Here is a 23,384-nt window from a genome sequence, read left to right as displayed (position 1 = left end):
GCAGAGGCACAGGTGTCAGCGGGAGGTGGAGGGGCTGCAGAGACACAGGTGTCAGCGGGAGGTGGAGGGGCTGCAGAGGCACAGGTGTCAGCGGGAGGTGGAGGGGCTGCAGAGGCACAGGTGTCAGAGGGAGGTGGAGGGGCTGCAGAGGCACAGGTGTCAGCGGGAGGTGGGGGGCTGCAGAGGCACAGGTGTCCTCGGGAGGTAGGGGGCTGCAGAGGCACAGGTGTCAGAGTGTGCCTGAGGACACTACACTGAGTAGCCCTCCCTCTACAGTAAGTCAGTTGTCCTGATGATGCCCCTACTTTGTGTTCATGTTTTAGCAGCCGCCTTGGGGCTGAATGTGACAAAAGTGAAGATGGCCAAGGTCAGCACCCAATGCTCCCAGCCCGCCCTGCCCCACCTTTCAGTAAACACCAGGGACAGAGACCGCGATCGCATAGAGAACAGCCTCGGCAGGTAAGATGGGCTTGTTCCGTGTGAGTTCATGGGCAGTTCCCATGATCCATATTATGGAGAAGAATGTCTTAGTGTTGGCCAGCCACATGATGGCGCCCGAGGGACTCAGGGTTCACTGTACTGTCTTAGTCTCTTCTCCTGTTCTTGTGATCATGTACCCTAACCAAATCAACTTAAGGGAGACAAGGCTTGTTGTGGCTCACAGTATGAGGCCATCATGGCGAGAAGTCAGGCAGCAGAAGCCTGAAACAGCAGGTCACATCGCATCCATAGTCAGAAGGCAGAGGGCAATGAATGATGCTGGTCATCACCACTCATACCCTCTGCCCCAGATCCCAGCCAGGGAATGGTGCCACCCACAGTGGGCATGTCCTGCCCTCAGTTAACACAAGATGACCTCTTCTGTATGTTCAGAGGCCCATTCCCCCAGAGGATTCTGGGTCGTGCCTGGTTGGCAGTCTTCACACTAATCCTCACAGACCCAATTCATTCTTATTTTAGAATAGCTCCTTATTTAAATGCATGTTTGATTTCCAAGTTTAGCGTAAAATGAAGAAAATGAGGCTCAGACTGCTACATTGCAGAATGGGGGGGGGGGGGGAACAGTTCAGTCTGGTAAAGTGCTTGCTTTACAGGCATGAAGATCTGAGTCAGAGCCCAGCATGCACCAACTCTGGGGAGGAGAGACAGGCAGACCCGTGGGGTGAACGGACTCAACCTAGCCTTATTGGTCCCTTGAGGCCAGTGAGTTACTGCCTCAAAGGAAGTGGATGTTGTTCCAAAGGGTGATACCGTAGGATGTCCTCCAGCCCCCACACGCATGTACATGTGTGCATACTCATGCATACACATGTATGCATGCACACACAGAGACACAGGCGTGTGCATGCACACATGCATGCATGCGCACACATACACACATGCACATGTATTCATGTGTGACACACACACATACACACACTTGCACACATGCATTAAACACAGTTTTGTTACTTTAAGAAGGTGAGCAAATGAAGACTCAAACGGTACCAAGTATATTTCTACCATAAAAATGTAGCCAGGCTACCACATGATCCCAGGGAGACACAGTAAGTGGACTGGACTGTCATTCTCCACCAGCCCCTGCCCTGACCACAGGGAGGCCCTGTTAAGTCACATGCTCTGCCTTTCATTTCTAAGGCAAGGTCAGGAAGCAGACAGTGACCTGAGCCCTTCCCTGCCAGGCACATCAGTGGCATCCAGACACAAGTAGCCATATAAAAACTTACTAGTAATATTGAGAGAGACGTCTGTGCCTCAGTGTTTTCATTTGTGAAATGGAGCAACATTTTCCCTCAGCTCTTGGTCAAAGAACACAGGAGCAAACCTAATTGGTGACTGCTTCATTTATTATTTTTTCAATTTATTTTATTTTATTAGGGGTATGTAGGTGCTACATGACACATGCGGGGGGCATAGGGGTTGGCTCTCTCCTTGTGCCATGGGGGGGGGGTAGGGTTCCGGGAATCAAACCCAAGCTTTCAGATTTGCATGGCATAGCCTTCCCCTGCTGAGCCATCTTGTAAGACCACAGTTCTTAAGTTCCTCCTGAGGGGATTGGGTTGGACCACAGGAAATGTTCTCCTACTTGTCATTTTGTCCCACCACTATAGAAATGCCCTACCCATATAAATCTAGAAGTTTCTCCCTGCTATCAGACATAAATACATGGTAACTAATGGCTCAGCGCAGCAATGACAGTCCCTCATTCCCCAAGCCCTCATCCATCATTTCTTCTTTCCCTTGCAAGCCACCTTCCTTTCTCAGATACATGTTTGCTTTTTTTTTCTTTTCTTTTTTTTTTTTTTTTTTTTTTTTTCCTTTGCCTAGGTTCTTAATCCTCAGGTCCAGAGCAAACCTTTAACAAATGTGGTGGTTGGCGTTGGTGGCCAGCTTACCCGGCTCCAACATCAGCTAGAAGACGCACTTCTGTGCATGTCCAGGAAGGAGCTTCAGGGTTAGGTCATTTGAGGTGCAGAAGAGAACCGCCCTAACCGTAAACAGCATGGCATGGGCTGGCTCCCAGGCTAAATGAAAGGGGAAAACTGGCAGACACCAGTATTCACCTCTGTCTGCCTCCTGGCTGTTGTCCCGGTGTGGGCAGCTGCCTCCTCATGGGCCGTACTCTCAGAGCCCAGATCCACCCTTAAGTTGGTTTTTTTTTTCCGGTTATGCAGCAGTGAGCAAAGTAACTGGCACAAGAAGTGATGGTCAGCAGTTTCTAAACACCAGTCCCTCTTACTGCAAACCTACGTCATAGTTCTAAGATGCCGTGAGGGGAAGGAACGTCCCAAACCCCAGGAGCCTGACGGTACTGCCGGGCCCTGTGCTGCGGCTCTTTCTCCTACACTCCCAAACCTGACATGGAAGCTCTCTTCAAGGACATGCATTAGACGGTGTTGGCCCCACCCCGGGGACCAATTCCTATTGCTTGAGTCATCGCTTCTTATTTCAAAGCAAGATGAACACCATTGGAACGTGTCTAGTGCTAAAAGCTTTTGCCTGCAAAACCATTTCTTTCCCATGATCAGCTGGTAAATAATATCCTTGAAGTGAGCATCCACGTCAGCTTGAGTGTGTAGGAGAAAGAGCCGCATGCAGCACAGGGCCCAGCAGTACCGTCAGGCTCCTGAGACTTCGGACTGAGGGGAGGAAGCACAGAGGCTGTCAAAGCCAAATGGAACTCCTCCCCCACCACCACCACCCTCCCCCACATACACGCCTGTTGCTTCCTTATTTCCCTGGGCAGAGAAGACAGCCTCGAGGTCTCCATCTGCTTCCTGACACCGAGATAAGCCACAAAGAAAGGCAGGCCCATTGGGAAGTAGAGAGCTGCAACCGCAGCCCAGAAGCTTGCTTAACCAGAAAGCACTGTGGCTCTTGTCCAGACTCTGCACTGACCGGTAACCTACGAGCCCTGTCTGACTTGTGAGATCATGGGAGCTCTTGATCTTCTGACAGATGCAGGTAGCACCATTCTATGGAGCCATGCTGGCTCCCTGCCATGGACCTCTGGCTCCCAGCAGGCTTCTACTGTGTTCTGAGCAGCCAAGGGTCATTTACACTCTGATGGTGTTGGCATCGTGGTCACAGGATCTGAACCGATGCCATCTTCGTGGATTTGGAACTTGAAATATCGCCCAGAGGCCCGAGTGTTAATCTAAGCTAATCTGGTTTGGGCTAAGGGAGGCGTTACTGGGGGAAGGCAGAACCTCTAAGAGACGGCTTTGTGCGAGCACCTTAAATCACTGGATGCATAATCCCAAAGGAAGTTGTGGGGCTCTGGCCCTATTCTTTGCTGCACTGTGTATGATGCCCAGCAGTTGGCTCAAAACAACAGAGTGGGTCTGTTGTGGACTAGAGTCTGCGAAGCTGTGAACCAAAAGGGGCCTGTTCTGTTTTCTAAGTGGATTATCACAGGTATTTCCTTATAATGACAGAAAGGTGACTCAGATATCCTCTGTTCCTTCCTGCCCTGCTTTCTATGACCAGCATGGCCCTGGGCAGACTGCCTGAGCCTGAACACTGGCTCTGCAGTTGCTTTAAGCCTCTGTGTCCTCATCCGTGGAAGAGCTCAGTCTAGCGCTGACTTCCTGGGTTGTGGTGAGGCTAATCTACTGATGAGCACTGAGCTCTTGCCATGGTCCTGGCTGCACAGAGCTGAATAGTCCGCCATCTTCTCGGCTACATTTAGGAATCGCAACTTTCCCTGGCCAGTCTTCCCGGGCCTCTCACATGGGAAGCCTTTTCCTCCTCTTTTGCTCTCAGACCTCTCAGGTGGCCAGGCCTGTGCCCAAGGAGTGCTTTCTCAGCCTGGCCACTCACTGTCTCACTGAGGCCCACGTGTGTCTGTATCCGAGCATTCCCGCAGTGAAAATGTGGCAACAGGTGAATACACATCCCCTGGGCTCGTACAGGTCTTTCCACCGAACAGCCAGGAAGAACGCTTCCTTTGGGAGAGAAAGATACTTTTTCTCACACAAGCAGAGGTTAACCTAAAAAAGAGATGCCACAGAGGGCGCTGAGCTAGGGACATTCCTTAGGGCTACAATATTTAGTTAATGCATGGCAAGCAAATCGACAACAGCATGGCAGGGACTCTGAGGAAAGGGAGCCTGGGTCCATGAGGACGGAGGAGATTTCACAGTTCAAGCTTGCACCCGTGCCCTCTCAGACCCAGGCAGGAGACAGAGAGGAGGGTGGGAAGCAGGATGTGCGGCCACCAATAAATACCCACTTTGATTTAAACTCACTTCTCAGGTAAGGTGCTGACACAGGGACACCTGCTATCCGGAGACTCCCAGTGTCTTAGTCAGAACCTGTTAGACTGGAAGAGAAATGCTGCAAGGCCCCGTTGCCTGAGCAGCCTTCGGATTCTAACATTGCATGTATACGAGGAGTTCTAGAATGTTCCTTGGGATCGGCAAGGAGAACCGAGCATGTGTTCAGGATAAAAGCAAAGCTGCCTTGGGACTGAGGCAGAGTTTAGGTTCCTCCGAGACATCCCAACCCAACCTAGCACTTAATTATTCTCCATGTAATTAATATTGGACAAATGGGGCTGGGGAGATGGAGCTAAGAGCACTGGCTGTTCTTCCAAAGGACAGGGGTTCAATTCCAGCACCCACATGTTGGTTCACAGCAATCTGAAGCCACTCCTGGGAAATCTGATTCCCTTTTCTGGCCTCTCAGGCACCAGGCACATATGTGATACATGGTCACACATGTGATACACAGGCACACATGTGATACATAGGCATACATGCAGTCAAAACACCCATGTATATTTTTTTTTAAATTTAAGCAGATTGAAAAAGTACTCTGACACATACACAAAACATTTTAAGTCTAAAAATCACAATTTTAGAGGAAGAAGTAGTGTTTGGACAAACCACATCATTGCCTTAAAATTCACGTCCTTTGGAGGAAGCTTTTGAAATAAATAATTGAGACTTGGTTACTGAAATACAGCACTTTGCTTCTTCCCAATCATAGAGAGGGCCTGTTGGCACCAGTGTGCCATGGCCCCTCCTTAAATACCCCTAATAAGAGAGAGCTGCCAATGCTTTGCCCCCTGAGAAAGCCTTGCCAGCAGATCTCTCACCTCATTGGAGACCCGGTTTTCTTTTCTCTTATTAAGTTTTCAGGATGATTTTCCTAAGGGAACATCATAAGAAAGGATGAAAGAAAGGATGCTTCCTTTGAATGAAAAAAAAAATACACTTTAAAAATACCAAAAACAAAAATGTCTCAACCTGGGGCCATGGTGGCGCATGTCTATAGTCTTGGTATTTGGAAGCTTGAGAACATACAATCATGAGTTCAAGACCAGCCTTGGTGACAGAAGAAGACTGTCTCACAAAAGTCTTGAACTTTTCTGTTTAGTTGTTTGGCTCAGTTATCTTGGAGCCATCCAACATATTTCTAAGGTACTACAATAGCAGAGGACTTCAGAATGTGCTAGAGAGAGCTACAGTGAGGTGAGGGCAACCCAAATCCCGACCCATTTCCTGGTGTAGCTATTTTGAGTGACCCTTGGGGCACAGGGCTCTGTGTCTTACACAGAAGAGGTTTTCTTTATGCTGCTGTCTGAGAAGAGCCCAAAGCAATTATCACCAAAGGAAACCATTTTCACCCTGCTTCTCAAGTACCAAAGGCTTAAAATTGCACTGGATTCCGTTCCCTGGTCACATGGGCCTAGCAGCACTGGATTCTCATCATTTGGAGCCCCCGGGCTTGAGAAGAAGAAAAGCATAGTGTCACGTTCTCTAGCCTGGAGCCAGCAGCTCCTGTCTGTTTGCTCTCGGGTCCCTATGTCACCTGAGTAAGACAAGATGTTACAGAGTGCAAAGTCAGCTGCAATTCTGTTATTTAAGGTATCTCTGCCCTTGCCCAGAGACAGGAGATGTTGAAACCCTCCCCAACACTCACTGCCCTCTACAAACAGACTTAAGAGAGCAGACGCCACAATCTGAAACTACTCTCATGATTTTTTGTTTTGTTTTGGGTTTTTGTTTGTTTGTTTGTTTGTTTTGGGTTTTGTTTTTGAGACAGGGTTTCTCTGTGTAGCCTTGGCTGTCCTAGACTCACTTTGTAGACCAGGCTGGCCTCAAACTCACAGCGATCTACCTGCCTCTGCCTCCCAAGTGCTGGGATTAAAGGCGTGCGCCACCACACCCTGCTCTGCTCTCATGTTTTAAACATCATCTCAGTGTATTGTACCAGCTGTTATTGTCATCCATATAGCCGTTGGCTTCAGGGAGCTTCTCATGCTGGGAGAGGAAGAGACTGAAACCAGCCAGAGGGGGACTGATCTCCTGAGAACAGATTTCACACATGGTTGGCAGTTAGCCAGACCACCTCACAGGAGGCACTGGAGCCCAGAGAAAGGTGGGCTAATGACCTCAGCCAGAATGACTTAGCTGTGTATACCTCAGGCCTTACTTCATGTCAGGACATCAAAGATAGGTGGGGGGAGGGGGCGGGGTGATTGCATCTCTCTGTCCCTCTTCCATGGCCATATTAAGTAATCTTTTTCTGCTTTTCACTATTAATTTGTCTCTTGAATTGGCTTATTTAGGGCAGATGGCTAAGGCTGGCTGTCAAGGCTGCCAGGGTCCAGCCTGACCTTATTAATAGTTTGTTCTTGGAAGGCAGTGTCACACTTGAAGTGCGACCAGCGTGGGGGTCAGATTCTGCTCCCTGGCAGCCCTCCCTGTCTTCTGCCTCTCGGTTTCCTCGGAAGCCCCTGTATCCCCATCGCCATATTGATTACCTGGTTGCTCCTCTTCAGTGCTGTGTCTTCTTGGGGGCTCAGAGGTCATCTCAGACACTCGGTTCCTCCCTGCTCTGTCTACCTCCCCTTGGTGAGAAATCAAGCAGTTGACAATCGGGATACCTTCCGGGAAGACTGTGTGTCCTGGTGATGTGATCAGAAAGTGTACGTTACTAGTTGGTGGGAATTCTTCGGTCCGTGGTACTCTGATAGGTTCGCTGTGGTCTGTGTGTTCCCTGCTGAGCTGAGCATATTTGGGAGGTATGGCCTATATTTAGATTTACTATGTAAAAAGTCCCCAGGCATTTACCAAGGTTAGAAGCCAAAAACAGAAATAACAGACAGCAGAATTTCAGGCATCCTGAAGCAAACGAGGAGACGCGTCAGGAAGAAAAAGCCTCCTTAGATCCCTGCCTTCACATCATAGAAAGGCCTGCTCATCCTGAGGGCATAGTGTGCCTTGCAGGGCTAGAGTATCTGGACAACACTTAAAGCGGCGTGGGACTGCGCATTCTCAAAGCGTTTCTTTCTGGAGATCAGGACACTTAAGTTCAGGGAGAGTAGGTGACTTAGTCCGCAGGTTAGGCAGTGGGCAGGGACTGGAACAAGAAGTGAAATCCAGTCCCTGACTCTGCATTCTGCTACTTCTCCTGAGAGTAGTGTGAGGCCGCCTGTACGCCGTGTCTCACAGCTCTGCCTTGCCCACCTCACGTGCCATAAGTCTGATTTCCCAGTAAGTCTGGCACTATACATCAAATAAACAGAAGACTGAGTGGAAACAGGGATAAGGGAGTGTACCTGAAGCCTAGAGCCTCCCCTGAGAGCTACTGTCCTTGGAATTGCCTCTGCATCTTCCGGGCACATGTGCTCTTTCAGAGCTCTAGCCATCAACTACTACCCGCCTCCCAGGGCATGGTGCCTTTTCAGATTCAAGGACTCAAGAGGGACACCCTTTTCCCCTGCTGCTGCCTCATAAAGCTGACCAGGGCACTGTGGGAGGCACTGTGGGGTGTACCTCCAACCTCTGTTGTCTACAGAATGTCAGGAGGACAGCCACAGCATCTACGGTACAGCAAGGCCTCAGGCAGGGTCTCTTCTGCACACTGGTAAGATATGAATTGTCTCTTAAGGGTGCAGGGGAGATTTGCATCCAGCAGTTTGAAAATAGAGCTCCACCCGTCATACAGCCAGGTGGACCATAGCCATGCCTCTGACAGCGTGCCACGGGGACCAAACCTCAGCCGCTAAAAGCCCCACTGTACTTTGTTTTCATGTATGCTGTCAGTGAAAACATCAAGGACAGCCCCATGAGGTAGATGAGGGAGGCTTTCAAAATGGGGTGGAATAACATTAGAATTGCCCCTTTGCCATTTGGCCTGGTGACCTCGGGGAAGGGCATAAACCCTCAACACTTCCGTTTCCTGTCTTCCAGCAGTTCTGCGTGGTCACCCACACAGTCAAATGGTTGCTGCTGCTGATAACACAGTTTGTGATCATGTTGGGGGCCACAGGAGCGATTCCTTTACATTCCAAAGATCCCAAAACATCACATGACTCAGATAAATGGGGGGGGGGGAGGGAGCCTGACATTCAACTCTAAAAACAAAAACAAACAACAACAACAACAAAAAAAATCAATCACACTTGTGCAAGTCAGGGACATGGAAGTCACCAGCAGTTTGTGTTGTAAGGCTTCGGGTTCGGCTGACAGCCGCCAACAGCACGCAAACCAACACAGACTTCCTGGCTTGGCCCCAGTAATCCCAGGGCAGTTTGGGTTTTCCTGCATGGCCAAGCCAGACCTCAGGAACGCAGTCACAGTGAGACGGCTGTGGTTAGGGGAGACTTGAACCTGAGGAACAATGACTTCGGCCTGTAGCCTGAGCAGCCGAGACACTGCACAGATCCCCATCTCGGAAGATGCTTAAATCCACGTGGTTCCACCTGGGAGAAAGCTGGGTGGAGGGAGTACCTGCTGGAAACGTGGCTATCCAGAGACACCCTGGATGCACTGTAGCATGGATGAGTCCCCACCCCGACTCCCACCCCGTCCCTGTGGCAGGCGCGCTGCTAGAAGGCACTCAGCACCAGGATTCAAGGACCCAGACTTCTAATCACTCACCACAGGGAGTGAAGCCTTTCCCTGAGGTTAACCGTTGCCTCCCGCTTCCCCCACCTCGTTAAGAAAGCCGATTAGTTTGGAGTAGGCCGTGTGGTAGAATTAATTTACCTTGCTGTGCTTCCTCAGGAGTCATGCAGTGAAGTGCAGCTCCTTAGGGACCGGTGCCCAGCTGGCTTTTAATCGGGCTGTCAAATTCAGCCTTAGGAGGTTTTTTTTAAAAAGAAAGAGACGTGCTCCTGGACACATTCCTGGTCTTCCTCTAGGCAGTTCATCGGACACCAGGCTCCATCGCCAGCAAGGCAGGTGCTGCGCGGAGGTGTGGTCGGCTGTCCTGTTGGCACGTGTGCTGTTTCACCCTGGACGTACAAAGGAAGTGGCTCCCCTTTGCTGTTGTATTGCTGGGGACAGAGACGGGGTTAGCCCAAGGGACAACGAATTTGTTTTGAAAGCACTGTTCAAATTATTTTAACTGTGCTTGGAGTGGTAGGGCAAATGCATGCAATGGTCCAGAATGGTAGGACGTCTGCCAGACGAGTGCATAGCTGCCCAGAGACTGCATCCACATTGAGTAGGAAGCAGGTGGGGGGGCAGGGGGGGACACAGGGGGGGAGGTGGGGGGGCGGGGCATCTAGAAGGAGGCAGTCTTGCCACAGAAGTCGATGACAGACACATTGGAAGCAAAAATCTTTGTTCAGGAAGCATTATATGGCAACGACTGCCATAGTCCAAGGCCGCAGGTACCAGGACCTCCCTTGGCTCCAATCTCTGATGGAGACCATGCTAACTGTTGCTGCTTCCTTCCCCACCTTCGCTTATCTCATATCCAGTAACTGATGAAAAGCTACTCTCCTTGGTCAGAACTGCTGTAAAGAAAGTGGCACTTAGGGCCAACAATATGGCTAAGCGGGTAAAGATGCTTGCTGCGAACTCTGAGAACCTGAGTTCAATCCCAAGGACACACATGTGGAAGGACAGGGCCAACTCCCACAAGTTATCCCCTATCTCCACACTGGTCCGGTAGGTACATGCACACGTGTACGTAAACCATAATAAATACATGTGAAAGAAAGGGTAGTTCTATCTCTGGAGTCAAGGTGTGTGACAGACCTCTGGTTTGAGAATCTGCAATGGTGTCTTTCCTCCTGCTGCAGGCACCTGCCCTCCTCACTCCTGACTGTCCGGGAGGAGGATGAGCTTGAAATCAATTAGCATGCTGCATATTTCATTTCCTAGGTCTCCCTCACCATGTGAGGAGACATCTTCCACACTGCAGCAAGGGATCGCCATGGAGACCCGAGGACTGGCTGGATCTGCCCGGAGCTTAGTCACAAGCCAGGCACCAGCCAGGTAACTGACCCAGCACAACCTTCACCTTGAGAACAGAGAGACAATAGCTCAGAAGGCATGCCAACAGGGCTGAGGATTTGCAGAACAGGGCAAGGCGCGGAGCACCCTGAGTAAGTAACTTCTATCCTCTTGGGCCAGATGTTCTTAGCTCAGAAAAGTTGAAGAAAAATAGTTTTGGTTTGAAATTACTATAATGATAATAATGATCATATAATAATAACAATGAAAAATAACATTGAGTGTTTCTCAGTCCTGGAGAAACTCAGCAAAGCCAGCAGAGACCGTCGTGTAAGTCTGGGTAGCTTTGGAGACAGTGGATGGACACAGCGACATGCTGAGGACAGTGCTTTCTGAAATGACAATGCAGAGTTCCCAGTCTAGACTCTGTGGCATGCATTCCTGCAGAAGCACGTGACAGATTAGCAGATGTCTAAGCTGCGGCTCCCTCCAAGGACACCAGTGCCTGGCTTTAACAACACTGGTACACGAAGAACGTCATTTCAGCTTTCCCAGCCTTATCTGAAACTGCTCCCAACCAGGGATGCCCCATGGGTAGCTAGGGCCACACCAGCAGCCTTCTCGTGGCTGGTGCTCCACAAATGCTGTGTTTATTGTTTTCTAACAAATTCATTTATCTATTTATTCATTATATTTTTTAATTAGGGGAATATTTTCCCACTCCGGTATGTGTCTGCCTGTGTGTCTATGTGTTTATGTTTATTTGGGGGTGGGGTGGGGTGGGTGTCTGTATATCTGTGTGTATGTATGGGTAGGGTATGTGTTATGTGTGTGGTGTGTATGTGTGTCTGTATGTCTGTGGTGTGTGTATGTCTGTGGGGGTGCCTATATCAGTGTATGTATATATGGGTAGGGTATTGTGTGTGTATGGTATGTCTATGTGAGTGTGTGTGTGTGTCTGTGTGTCTGGTGTGTCTGTGTGAGTGTGTTTGTGTCTGTGTGTGTGGTGTGTCTGTGTGAGTGTGTGTATGTCTGTGTGTGGTGTAATGTGGTGTGAGTGTGTGTGTGGTGTGTCTATGTGAGTGTGTTTGTGTCTGTGTATGTGGTGTGTCTATGTGAGTGTGTATGTGTCTGTGTGTGGTGTGATATGGTATGTGTCTGTGTGATGTATCTGTGTGGTATGGTGGTGTGTGTGTGTGTGTGTGTGTGTGTGTGTGTGTGTGTGTGTGTGTGTGTCAAGGATTGGCATTCAGTGTCTTTTTCCATTGCTGTCCACCTCAAGTCAATGAGTCTGAAGGTCATAACCAGCCACTCACTGCCAGAGTCCTCCTGTCCCTCAGTACTGAGACAACAGACACATGCCATCCCTGCTGGCTTTCTCATGGGTGCTGGGATCTGAAGTCAGAGTCTTTGTGCTTGCATAGCAAGGATAAAATGCTGTTTTTTTCTTTTTTTCTTTTTCTTTCTATATTTTTAATTTGTTTACTTCACATCCCAATTGTGGCCCCTCCTCCAGTGCCTCCTGGTCCCACCCTCTCTCCCTCCCTCACCCGCCTCCTCCCCTAGTCCTCAGAAAGGGAACCAGCACAGTGGGGCTGTGAGTTGTTCAGAGGCAGGAGGGGTGCAGTGCTGGCTGGGGCTGGAGCTGGAGAGAGAGGAAACTCCCTTAGCAAAAGGTGGGAGGGAGCACTCTCCAACAGCACCACCAACTGGAGACCAGGTGTCCAAACACAGGACCCTATGGGGGACCTTTCACACTTAAACCACAAGTATGTTTTTACTGCTCCTATGCTTAGCAATATTTTTCAAGTTTGATTTTTTAAACATTTTCCGTGTATGAGTGTTCTGCTTGGCATGCATGTGTTGCGCCATGTAAGTGTCTCGCGCCGCAGAGTTCAGATGAGGGAGTCAGACTCCCTAGAACTGGGATCACAAGTGGATGTAAGCTGCTTGGAAACAAACCAAAGAGCTCTTCAAGAGCAACAAGGGCCCTTAGTGAGGAGCTATCCATTCTCACTTAGCAAGAGATCTGCCCCTGGGGAAAAAGGAATAGTGAGTAGGCATGTTTGCTGGCGCCCATCGGAAGAAGCACAGCCATGGGAAAGTTGACAGGACAAAGCCATAATAACGAGATGGTGTAACTGAGCACGAGGCTCTGCCCAGACTGCAGAGGAAAAGGAAGAAGGGGAGAAAAGGGGCACAGTAGAGAGAAGCCGCAAGCCCAGACTCACCTCGACTGGTCACTTCTGCTTCTTCTGGGCCCCTCAAGGCCGGTTCAGGCTCTTTTCTTGTCCCTCACTCCTCAGCCGCTGTCTGTCCTTTTCCCTCCCAGGGTGTCACGCGTCATCGTCTCACTCCGTGCGTGGGCCCACAGGCACTTACACCACGAGGACCAGACACCTGATTCCTTCTTGGATCGTTTTCATGGAACTGAGCTTAAGGAGGTGTCCAGCCGGGAAAGCGATGCCCAGCCCAACCCAGGAGGACAGGAACCGCCAGACGGAGGGTAAGAAACAGAAAAGGGAGAGAGGGTCACCTGCACACCAGCCGAGACAGCTGAGAAGTACGTGGGCCCAGCTTAGCTGCCCAAGGAGACACCACCCCCTCCCCGAGCAACATCACTGTAAGACATTTCTGAGGCCGGGTGTGGTAGTGCACACCTTTAATCCCAGCACTCGGGAGGCAGAAGCAAGTGGATCGCTGTGAGTTCGAGGCCAGCCTGGTCCACAAAGCGAGTCCAGGATAGTCAAGGCTACACAGAGAAACTCTGTCTCGGAAAAAAAAAAACCAGAAACAAAAAAAGACATTTCTGGAAGGAAGCATATGTCTTTCAGGGAATGCTACATGCCCTTGTATTTTCCACCCCAAGTCCAGTGAGCCCTTGAACCAGAGTTCCCAGCCTCATTTAAACCTGACCCATCCTGCATAAAGCTCCAGGGATTTCTGGCCTCAACCCTTTCTCTACAGGGACCCTCATCCCCCGTTGCATTATGACCCATCTTGCTCAAATGCATGGCCTGTTTTGTCCGAGGAGACCTGAGCAGGCACCAGGACATGTGTAGAGGTGCATGCCTTTTCCTAGAAAGATTCACGGGTTAGTGTGATCTCCTGATAGAGTCACTCACAGTCAGTAAGTACCAGGTGGGGGAAGGCTGTGAGGGTAAGCACAGAGGAGACGGAAGATGGAGAGCTTGCTTCTGGTTGGAGTGTCTCTCTGAGCCATGGCTCCTGTATTCCTTCCTTCATGACCCAAACGCTCCTCCCCCAGGGAGCTGCAATTGTGCTCTTGAGTAGGGCTTGTCTCTCTGCCCCCACCAACACATGGGAATCTCCACCTCTCTTATTTGTGGAAAGTGTCTGTAGCCATGAAGCTACCCAACATCAAGGTCTTGTACAGCTCACATCAACTCGCTAATCGCTGAGCATCCAAAGGCCTCCTTAGGGTGTGCATGTCAGTCTGAAAGAGAGTCAAGGGTGGACCTGAAGAGAAAGCTCACACACATGTATGCATGCATGCACACACACACACATACACACCAACCCCACCAAGGTTCATGAGCAGGTGGATTCTTGCCCAAAACTTGCTTTATGGGAAGACACACACACACACACACACACACACACACACAAGATTTAAGCATTCTCTTTTGTCAGGCTCCTCTGAGAAACACATGTCCAGGTGCGCATCTACAACTGGAAGCCAACATGCTCTGCCATCCAGAGCCCTCTGATTAGTAAGGTGTGAACACAATGGAAGAATGAGTTACTTCCTGTATGGTTTGGCGGGGCTTCCAAGCGAACATGCAAGGCCCCTGGAGAGAGACACAATGCGACTTCAGGAGAAGCCTCGTGGATCTTTCCGGAATCTCCACTGTACTTCCATGTTTGCATACGAGGGGGCATCTTTTTACTGGAGGGCATGCAGTAGATTGTGGAATACACAACCACTGACACTCAGGGACCTGGGGAGAGAGCTTCGTCAGTGAAGCGCTTGTTTTGCAAACCTGAGGAGCCAAGAGCGTAACGTGGGGCAGGCAGAGACAGGTGAGACCTTGGGGCTTGCTGGATGGCCATCTTAACCTTCTTAGTAAGTTCCAGGCCAGTGGGAGACCCTGTCTCATGAAGAGTAGATACTGTTAGGATAGATGGTCCAGTGATAGAAGGTGCTGGCTGCTGCTTCAGGAGACTCAGGTTGGATTAGCAGCACCTAGAAAAGAGGCTCCTAGCTTTCTATTAGTCTTCGGAAGAGTGCCAAGCCAAGCACCATGACAGGCCCAGAAAAGGACTCAGCAGGATCCCTTTCCTCTGCACTTGCTTGCTTTTCAGGTGAAGGGAGTCTGGAACTTTCTACAGCTGGCTATGCTGGCTCTATTCCTTAGCCGATCTGATGTAATTATCTTCATACAACCCTAGACTGATGGAGACAGCTGCTGACCTGAATACATGACCCAGTGTGACCAGCTAAGGGGAGGGGTTGGTGAGAGCCACTTAGGGCAAGATCTGGCTAGCCTGGAAACACCTGGCCACCACCAGAAGGCTCCAAGCGGTAGATGAATGTGACGACGCAGGATGGGAAGCCTCAGGGGGGAGGAGGGTTCTGAATTTTTGGAGGCCAAGTCTCAACTAGAAAACAAAATATATGCTGAGATACCTCTCCATGTGGTCCTAACCTTGTGGAATTAGGGCCGCTGTACTCCAAGAGCTGAGTGTCCTCTCTAACATCTTCCAGGTATTTATAGACCTTGGGGAATTTTCAGATGAGTAGGACAATCCAGAAACAGGCAATTTAAGCCACATCTTAGATGGGGAGAGGAAGACTTGGACAAGGATAACCAAAATAGCAGAGAAGAAACACACGAGATCAGACCGGGGTGTCACCAGCCACTGGCTCCCACCGTGGTCTTCGATGACTGCTGATGGGCAAAGTCAACTGGCTTTCTTTTTCTTTTTCTTTTTCTTCTTTTTTAAAAAATATTTTTTTCAGATTATATCCCAATTTTTATCCCCTCACTTGTATCTTCCCATTCTCCCCTCCCTCCCTCTTTCACCCTATTCCCCTCCCCTGGACCTGTGACAGAAGGGGACCTCCTCCCCCACCATATGACCACAGCCTATCAGGTCTCATCTGGATAGCCTGCTTCCCCTTCCTCTCTGAGTGTCACCAGGCCTCCCCTGGTGGGAGTGATCATATAGGGGGCACCAGAGTTCATGTCAGAGGCAGTCCCTGCTCTCCCTACAACCATGGAGAATGAGCTATCCCTTGGCTAGATCTGAATAGGGTGTCTAGGTTTACTGCACACATTGTCCTTGGTTGGTGCAACAGTTTGTGCAGGCACCCTGGGTCCAGATCTGCCAGCATTGATGGTCTTCTTGTAGGGTTCCTGGGTGCTCTGGGTCCCTCTATCTCCCCATTCTTCCATACCACTCTTACCTGGAGTCCCAATAGCAAGTCCTAGCATCTATCCCTATCTCCCACTGAATGAAGACTTTCAGGGGACATCCATGGTGGGCTAGTGTCCAATTATAAGTGAGTATATACCATGCGTGTCTTTCTGGGTCTGGGTTACCTCACTCAGGATGATCATTTCTAGTTCCATCCATTTGCCTGAAATTTTCAAGATTTCTTTGTTTTTAATAGCTGAGTAGTATTCCATAGTGTAAATGTGCCACAGTTTCTTTATCCATTCTTAAACTGAGGGACATCTAGGTTGTTTCCAGATTCTGGCTATTGCAAATAAGGCTGCTATGAACATAGTTGAGCAAATGTCCTTGTTGTGAGGTGGAGCATCTTTCAGGTATATTCCAAGGAGTGGAATAGCTGGCTCTTGAGGTAGCCAGATTGATTTCCAAAGTGGTTGTACAAGTTTTCACTCCCACCAGCAATGAAGGAGTGTTCCCCTTTCTCCACATCCTTGCCAGCATATGCTGTCACTTGAGTTTTTGATCTTAGCCATTCTGTTGGGTGTAAGATGGAATCTCAGAGTCATTTTGATTTGCATTTCTTGATGACTAAGGACATTGAACATTTCTTTTTTTTTTTTTTATGATGTATTTACTTATTATGTATATACAATGCTTTGCCTGCATTAGGCCTGCAGGCCAGAAGAGGGCACCAGATCTCATTATAGATGGCTGTGAGCCACCATGTGGTTGCTGGGAATTGAACTCAGAACCTCTGGAAGAGCAGACAGTGCTCTTAACCTCTGAGCCATCTCTCCAGCCCCATCAAGCATTTCCTTAAGTGTTTCTCAGCCATTAGAGATTCCTCTGTTTAGAATTCTCTGTTTAGCCTGAACCCCATTTCTTAATTGGGTTATTTGGTTTGGTGGTATTTAATTTCTTGAGTTCTTTTTATATATTTGGAATATTAGCCCTTTGTCAGATGTAGGGTTGCTGAAGATCTTTTCCCAATCTGTAGGCTGTCACTTTGTTCTGTTGACAGTGTCCTTTGCCTTACAGAAGCTTTTCAGTTTCATGAGGTCCCATTTATTAATTAGAGCCTGGGCTATTGGTGTTCTATTCAGGAAGTTGTCTCCCGTGGCAATGAGTTCCAGGCTCTTCCTCACTTTTTCTTCTAAAAGATTTAATGTATCCAGCTTTATGTTGAGGTCTTTAATCCACTTGGATTTGAGTTTTGTGCATGGTGATAAATATGGATCTACTTGCATTTTTCTACATGTAGCCGTCCAGTTAGACCAGCACCATCACCTGGGTTTCTTACCTCTTGTGTCAAACGCTTATCCTGGAAGCATTCGCTTGAGAATAACACCCATGGGACGCTGTGAAGGACTGTGTCTAATTTGTATGAAACTGGCCCCTACCACACTGTTGTGCAGCTCAGAGACAGGGGACATAGGCCTAAAGCAGAGGGATCCCTGAAGGGGCTGGGAACAGAGAGGACAGAAGACTGACCGGGCAGATGAGTTTGTCTGGACATGAGGTCAATTGTCTGGACATGAGGTCAATTGTCTGGCCTGCTGATTAAAAGAAAGAAGTTACTGTGACTAAATTTCTAAGAGCGCGCACCCTGGAGAGCCATGTCTGGTCTGTGCAGATGAGGACAGCAAGTAGCTACTCCTTGGGTAGTGTGCGCCCCTCCCCCCAGGGTAGAAAGTTCTAGGCTCGATTCACCTGAAAAGGATGTAAGTACAGAAGGCAGAGGTCCCACCGAGTCCTGCTGTGATACCCGGTTCACATACACACACACACACACATACACATACACACACACACACACACACACACACACACACACACACACCCCGCTCAGGGTTGAACATAAGGAAATCTAGATGAATTTGAAACTTAGAAACTGAATGGGATTCAAACCATTAATCTTTGTTTACTGAGAGGCCTGGATTTAGCCAGGGGCTTTTCCTCTCTCTTTGCCCCAAGTCTGTTTGTTGGTTGGTTTCTTTGGCTTTTTGAGACAGGATTTCTATGTGTAGCCTTGGCTACAAGTTTTTTACCAGACCTCAGTACACACACAAACATGCATGCATGCATACAAAAATGCATGTGTGCACACACATACACACATACATGAAGCATGCATGCATGCACACATATACACATACAATACACACATACACATGCACGTACACGCACATACACATGTACATGTGCACACACACAGTTTGTTCCTGGAAATGATGCACTGTGAGCCAACAGTTGTGAACAGAAAGGCTGGGGAGAAGTGGGTGGGGTTGCTGCCGTAGTCACCTCAGTCGAGATGGTCTGAGTCATTAAAACCATTCCCAGTCCTGGACTGCTGCTGTCTCTCCGCCTCCCTACAGGGCCTGGCCCACAGCCAGAAATGATGCCAACACTTGCAACAACTTACCAGAGGAGAAGTACTCAAGCTCCAGCTCAGCATACTGGCCACCCCGCCACGCCACCCCTCCACCCCCCACCACCCCAACACCCAACACCCTGCAACCTCACCCCACCCCAACCTCCCCACCCCACCACCCACCACCCACCACCTTGAAACCCCACCCACCCCACCCTCCTCACCACCCACAACCCCACCCCCCCACCCCAACACCCAACACCCAACACCCTGCAACCCCACCCACCACCCTACAACCCCACCCCACCACCCACCACCCACCACCTTGAAACCGCACCCACCCCACCCTCCTCACCACCCTGCCACCCCACCCCACCTGCCACCCCACCACCCACCACCCTGCAACCCCATCCCACCCTCCCCACCCTGCCATCCCCCCACCCCGCCACCCCCCTTTGCCTCTCCTCTGCTTCTTGCCACATTCCCCACACACCAGGAAACCATTCTAGAATCATTCCTTTTGTTGGAAATCCACCCCCAAGGGCCGAGCAGGGGTGGGCTGGGCTGCACAGTCTGTTTGACTTCTCTAAGGAAGTCATATTACTTTTTCTTCTTTGTTTTTCTCATCTAAGAAGCTACGGGGGTTCAGGAAATAAGTCCTGTCAGCTTTAATGCCTTCTTTCACTACCATATTCCAGGGTTCTGTTGCCGAGCGGCGGGCAGCCTCCTGGCTATGAGGATGCATTTCTGTGGTACAACCTCAAGGTCCTGGCTTAGGGCCAACTTGAGCTAATCTCAAGGGAACTATCAGAGTGACCTGAGGGCTTCATTCCTTCCCTCTGGTGACCAGCCTCTTGAAGGGGTGACCTGTTGTGACTAGCTTCTGTCACAGATGCTGAGCTGGCTGTTGAGTTCAGTGTGAGTACCACAATGCCACACAGAAGCCCTGGGACTGTGTGAATGCGAGTGGCCCTGAGTGACAGCAGGCGTGTGTGGACCCATAGGTCCCTGGCTTCTGCCTCATAGGACCACCTGGAGTCCTCACCTTCGGTGAGGGGGAGCCATCAACATCACAGAGAAATGCCAATTGCTTGACTTCCAGTTGACAAAGGGCCAGAGCTTCGTACTTCCTTTCTTCCCTTCTGTTGAGTAGAACTTTAATTCCTTCCAGGAAAAAGGGGTGTGTTTGGTTTATAGAAACTATAACAGCAAAGCCAGAGACCCAGATGTCATCAATCAAGGAAAACAAAATTATTTCACCACAAAGCTGTGGCTGCTATGATATGTGCCTGCTCCCTGGAAACGCTGGTATCCAGGCGGGGAAGGGCTGTTAAGGATGAAAGCCACAAACAGCTTCTGGAATTCCTTAACGCTGTGCTGGCTGCCCCGGGCCGTTTCGTGGGTCCACACTGCAGCCACAGACCAAGAGATGACACTGAAAACGGTCATCAAATAAGGACATTTGACCATCGATGACAATTCTCTCTGGGTCCCTTTCTTTATACCTCCTTCTTTGTTTTTTTCTAGAATTTTCATTTAGTCCCCAAATATGGAATAAGGTCTCCCTTTAGAATCAATTGCTCTTGGCTCACGCCAGCAATATTTTTGCAAGTCTATATAAGGTTTGGAGGGCAGTGCTGGGTAGATCCATGGTGTAGCTGGATGACCCGGGTTAGGTCCTCAACTGTTGTGTAGCAGGAGTTTTAAAAAGCCAAAGCATTAACGGTCTCAAACCTGACAAAAGCAAGCTGAGGCTCTGTGCAGCCTAAAGTGGAACCAATCAGCTTGTGTGCACCGCCCTCTAGTGGTGACAGTCATTAAAACGCCAGTGGTCAAAACCACTCCAGCTGTGAGGACAGACGACTGGTGACTTTGTTCTCACCCACTGTCAAAAGATAAAATTATTTTTAATATCTCAATTGTTTCATCCACAATGCTAGAATCCAGTGGCCTGAAAACCTAACAGGATCTCAGAGCTGTAGCCTGTACCGACTGGCAGCATTTATGGCCAGGGTCGCGGTATGGCTGGAGCTTTGCACTTTGTCCTGTTTGAGTCAGGTGGTCACGTGTCGTGGTGAGGTCGGCTAGGTGATGCCTTCTGTGACTCCCCTCCTATGAAGGCAGGTTATAGTCCCACACCCAAGGACTCCTTCACAAAGGCATCCTCAGGCTTGGGTTGAATAAAGACCTTTTTATTTTTATTTTATTTTTTATTTTATTTTATTTTATTTTTTTGTTTTTTTGAGACAGGGTTTCTCTGTGTAGCCTTGGCTGTCCTGGACTCGCTTTGTAGACCAGGCTGGCCTCAAACTCACAGTGATTCGCCTGCCTCTGCCTCCCAAGTGCTGGGATTAAAGGTGTGTGCCACCACGCCCGGCTCATAAAGACCTTTTTTTAAAAAAATATACTTATTGACAAAACTTTGAAGGGCTAGACTGCTAATAGCTCACACTGAATATGGAAATGATGTCAAAAAAACAAGAAATGACATAGCTGCTTCTGCCATAGTGGCCTTTTCTCTCTCTCTCTCTCTCTCTCTCTCTCTCTCTCTCTCTCTCTCTCTCTCTCTCTGTCTCTGTCTCTCTCTCTCTCTGTCTCTCTCTCTCTCTCTCTCTCTCTCTCTCTCTCTCTCTCTCTTTTTGGGTTTTTCGAGACAGGGTCTCTCTGTGTAGCCTTGGCTGTCAGTATGGCCTCGAACTCACAGCGTTCCGCCTGCTCTGCTCCTGAATGCTGGGATTAAAGGCATGCACCACCACACCTGGCTTCCTTCCTCTTCTTAATAAGCTCAGGCCCATCAGCCTAGGGATGGTGCCGCCCACAGTGGGCTGACTCCCCCACATCAATCATTAATCAAGACAATTTCTCACAGTCATGGCAATAATTCAGACTCCCTCAAAAGACTCTGAGGTGTGCCAAGTTAACTAGCATTAGAAGAGTAGACACTATTTTTTTCTTTTTTCTCTCCTTCCTCCTCTTTCTTGCAAGTGTACATGTCTGTCTGTCTGTCTGTCTGTCTGTCTGTCTGTCTGTCTGTGTGGGTGCACACACATTTGTGCATGTGGAAACCTGAAATTGGGCCAGGTACCTTCCTCCATCCCTCTACACTATACCTTCTGAGGAAGGGCCTCTCACTGAACCCACAGCTCAACACTTCTGAGCCAGCTTGCCCCAGGCACACCCTGTCTCTGCCTCCTGGGCGCTGAGAATACAGGCAGCCACCATATCTTGCCGGCTACTACACCAGTTCCAGGCATCCAAACTCTGGTCCTTGTGCTGGTGCAGCAAACACTTTACCCACGCAGCCAGCCCCATGGCGCTGCCACTGCATCATGAAGCTAGGAATGGCTGTGCCTTACAGGCAGCCAGAACACGGGAGCTGCAGGCCCACGGGTCCTGCCAACACTACAAACAGGGAATGGGAAAATTGCTTCCTCTAAAACCTCCAGAAAAGATCACAGCTCTGTGTTCATTTTTCTCTGGCAGGATCCATTCTTGACTTTTCCAGCTATACATCTGCAAGGAAACAGGCTCATCTTTTATACCATATATCCTGAAAGCGGTGTATATGAAACGAGTTTGGCTATTATTTAAAGCGCCTTAGTGGCCTGCTTATCTTGGTTTGGTTGTGGTTTTGTCAGTGTCCTAATTAGCTTCAGCTGTCAACCTGACACAGACCGGAGTCATCTGGAGGAGTCTGAACTTGGGGATTTCCTAGATCAGATAGCCCTGTTTCCACATCTGTGAAGCGTTGCCCTGATTGAAGATTGATGGCTGAGTGAGGATAGGATGGAGCCCACTGTGGGCAGCACTGCCCCTAGGCTGCTGGGCCAGAGCAGAGGAGGAAGGTAGCTGAGGCAGTGAGAGAGAACTGCCTCCCTGTGGCTTTCTACTCCAGGTTCCTGCCTTGAGTTCCTGTCATGACCTACAAGTGTAAGTTGAAACAAAGCCCTTCCTCTCCCAAATTGCTTTAGGCCGTGGTATTTATCACAGCTACAGAAAACAAACTAGAGCAGTCAGAGTGTCCTATGTGGCGAAGGCTGCCCTTGAGCTTAACCCTCTTGTTCTAGCCTCCCCCGTGCTGAGGTTACAGGCATGCACCCCACATATGACCATCACAGCCAGCCTTGTAACAGAAGCCACTCGGCCAGTTGCCATGTGGCTGTGTGACTTTTAAAACCCCTCATGGCAGTTCCACCCCAGTGTGTGGATTTCGGTTCATAACTCATTGCTTTGAAACGCCTCTGGCCTTAGGCTGTGTGTTACTTCCCAGGGGTTGTGGGAGTGGATGGGAAAGTGTGTAACATTGGCCTGAAGCACTAATTTCTCAACCTCTGCCCTCCAGGATAACAGACAGTCATAACGACACGAGTAGCTCTGTCTTATAAATGGAGCAAGAGCTGACAAGGGCCCCGGGACACATTCCAGGGGTTTCAAGCTCAGTGTTGTCAACTGCCTCAGAGGCACCGAGTGCTACCCACATGCACACTTACGGCCTCAGTTCTGCAGAAGGCATGGGGTGGTCCCTGGGAACGGGCATTGCCCGAAGCTCTCCCCAAGATTCCATTGTTCCCTCACCAGCACTCAGCCACACTGCCATGTTGCCTTTTCATTCCCAGAACAAATCCTGAAGGGCAAGAATGGTGCCAGGGGTTCACATGGAAACATTGGCATCAAGATTTACTATTATGGAGGTCAGGCCGGGAGGGAGGAGCCTCCCAGTCCAGCCTGGAGCCCAGCCTGCTCTCCCCACAGACTGTTGTGACCTCCTCTACCTCTTCCTCCTCCTCTTCTTCCTCCTCTTTTTTTTTCTTTTCATTTTTTTTCTTTTCTTTTCTTTTTTTTTTTTTTCTTTTTCTTCTTTTTTTGGTTTTTCGAGACAGGGTTTCTCTGTG

General features: G+C 49.5%; 1 protein-coding gene across 3 annotated transcripts in view; it reads left to right on the top strand.

The window, feature by feature from the left end:
- Positions 1–357: 357 nt before the first annotated feature.
- The window catches only part of CNGA3 (cyclic nucleotide gated channel subunit alpha 3), a gene marked incomplete at its 5' end in the record, with an annotated part of 34,297 nt that continues 11,270 nt past the window's right edge, over positions 358–23,384 (top strand). The window contains 3 exons of one of the 3 annotated variants that reach the window (XM_084752209.1): positions 359–459; positions 10,629–10,742; positions 13,033–13,206. In XM_084752209.1, the coding sequence (XP_084608335.1) occupies positions 359–459; positions 10,629–10,742; positions 13,033–13,206 (389 nt within the window). The other 2 variants (XM_084752210.1, XM_084752211.1) reach the window with 2 other exon arrangements.

The sequence above is a fragment of the Acomys minous genome (assembly GCF_964271855.1).
Source record: "Acomys minous genome assembly, chromosome: 13".
Taxonomy (NCBI): domain Eukaryota; kingdom Metazoa; phylum Chordata; class Mammalia; order Rodentia; family Muridae; genus Acomys; species Acomys minous.
This window is presented reverse-complemented; position numbering and strand designations above follow the sequence as displayed.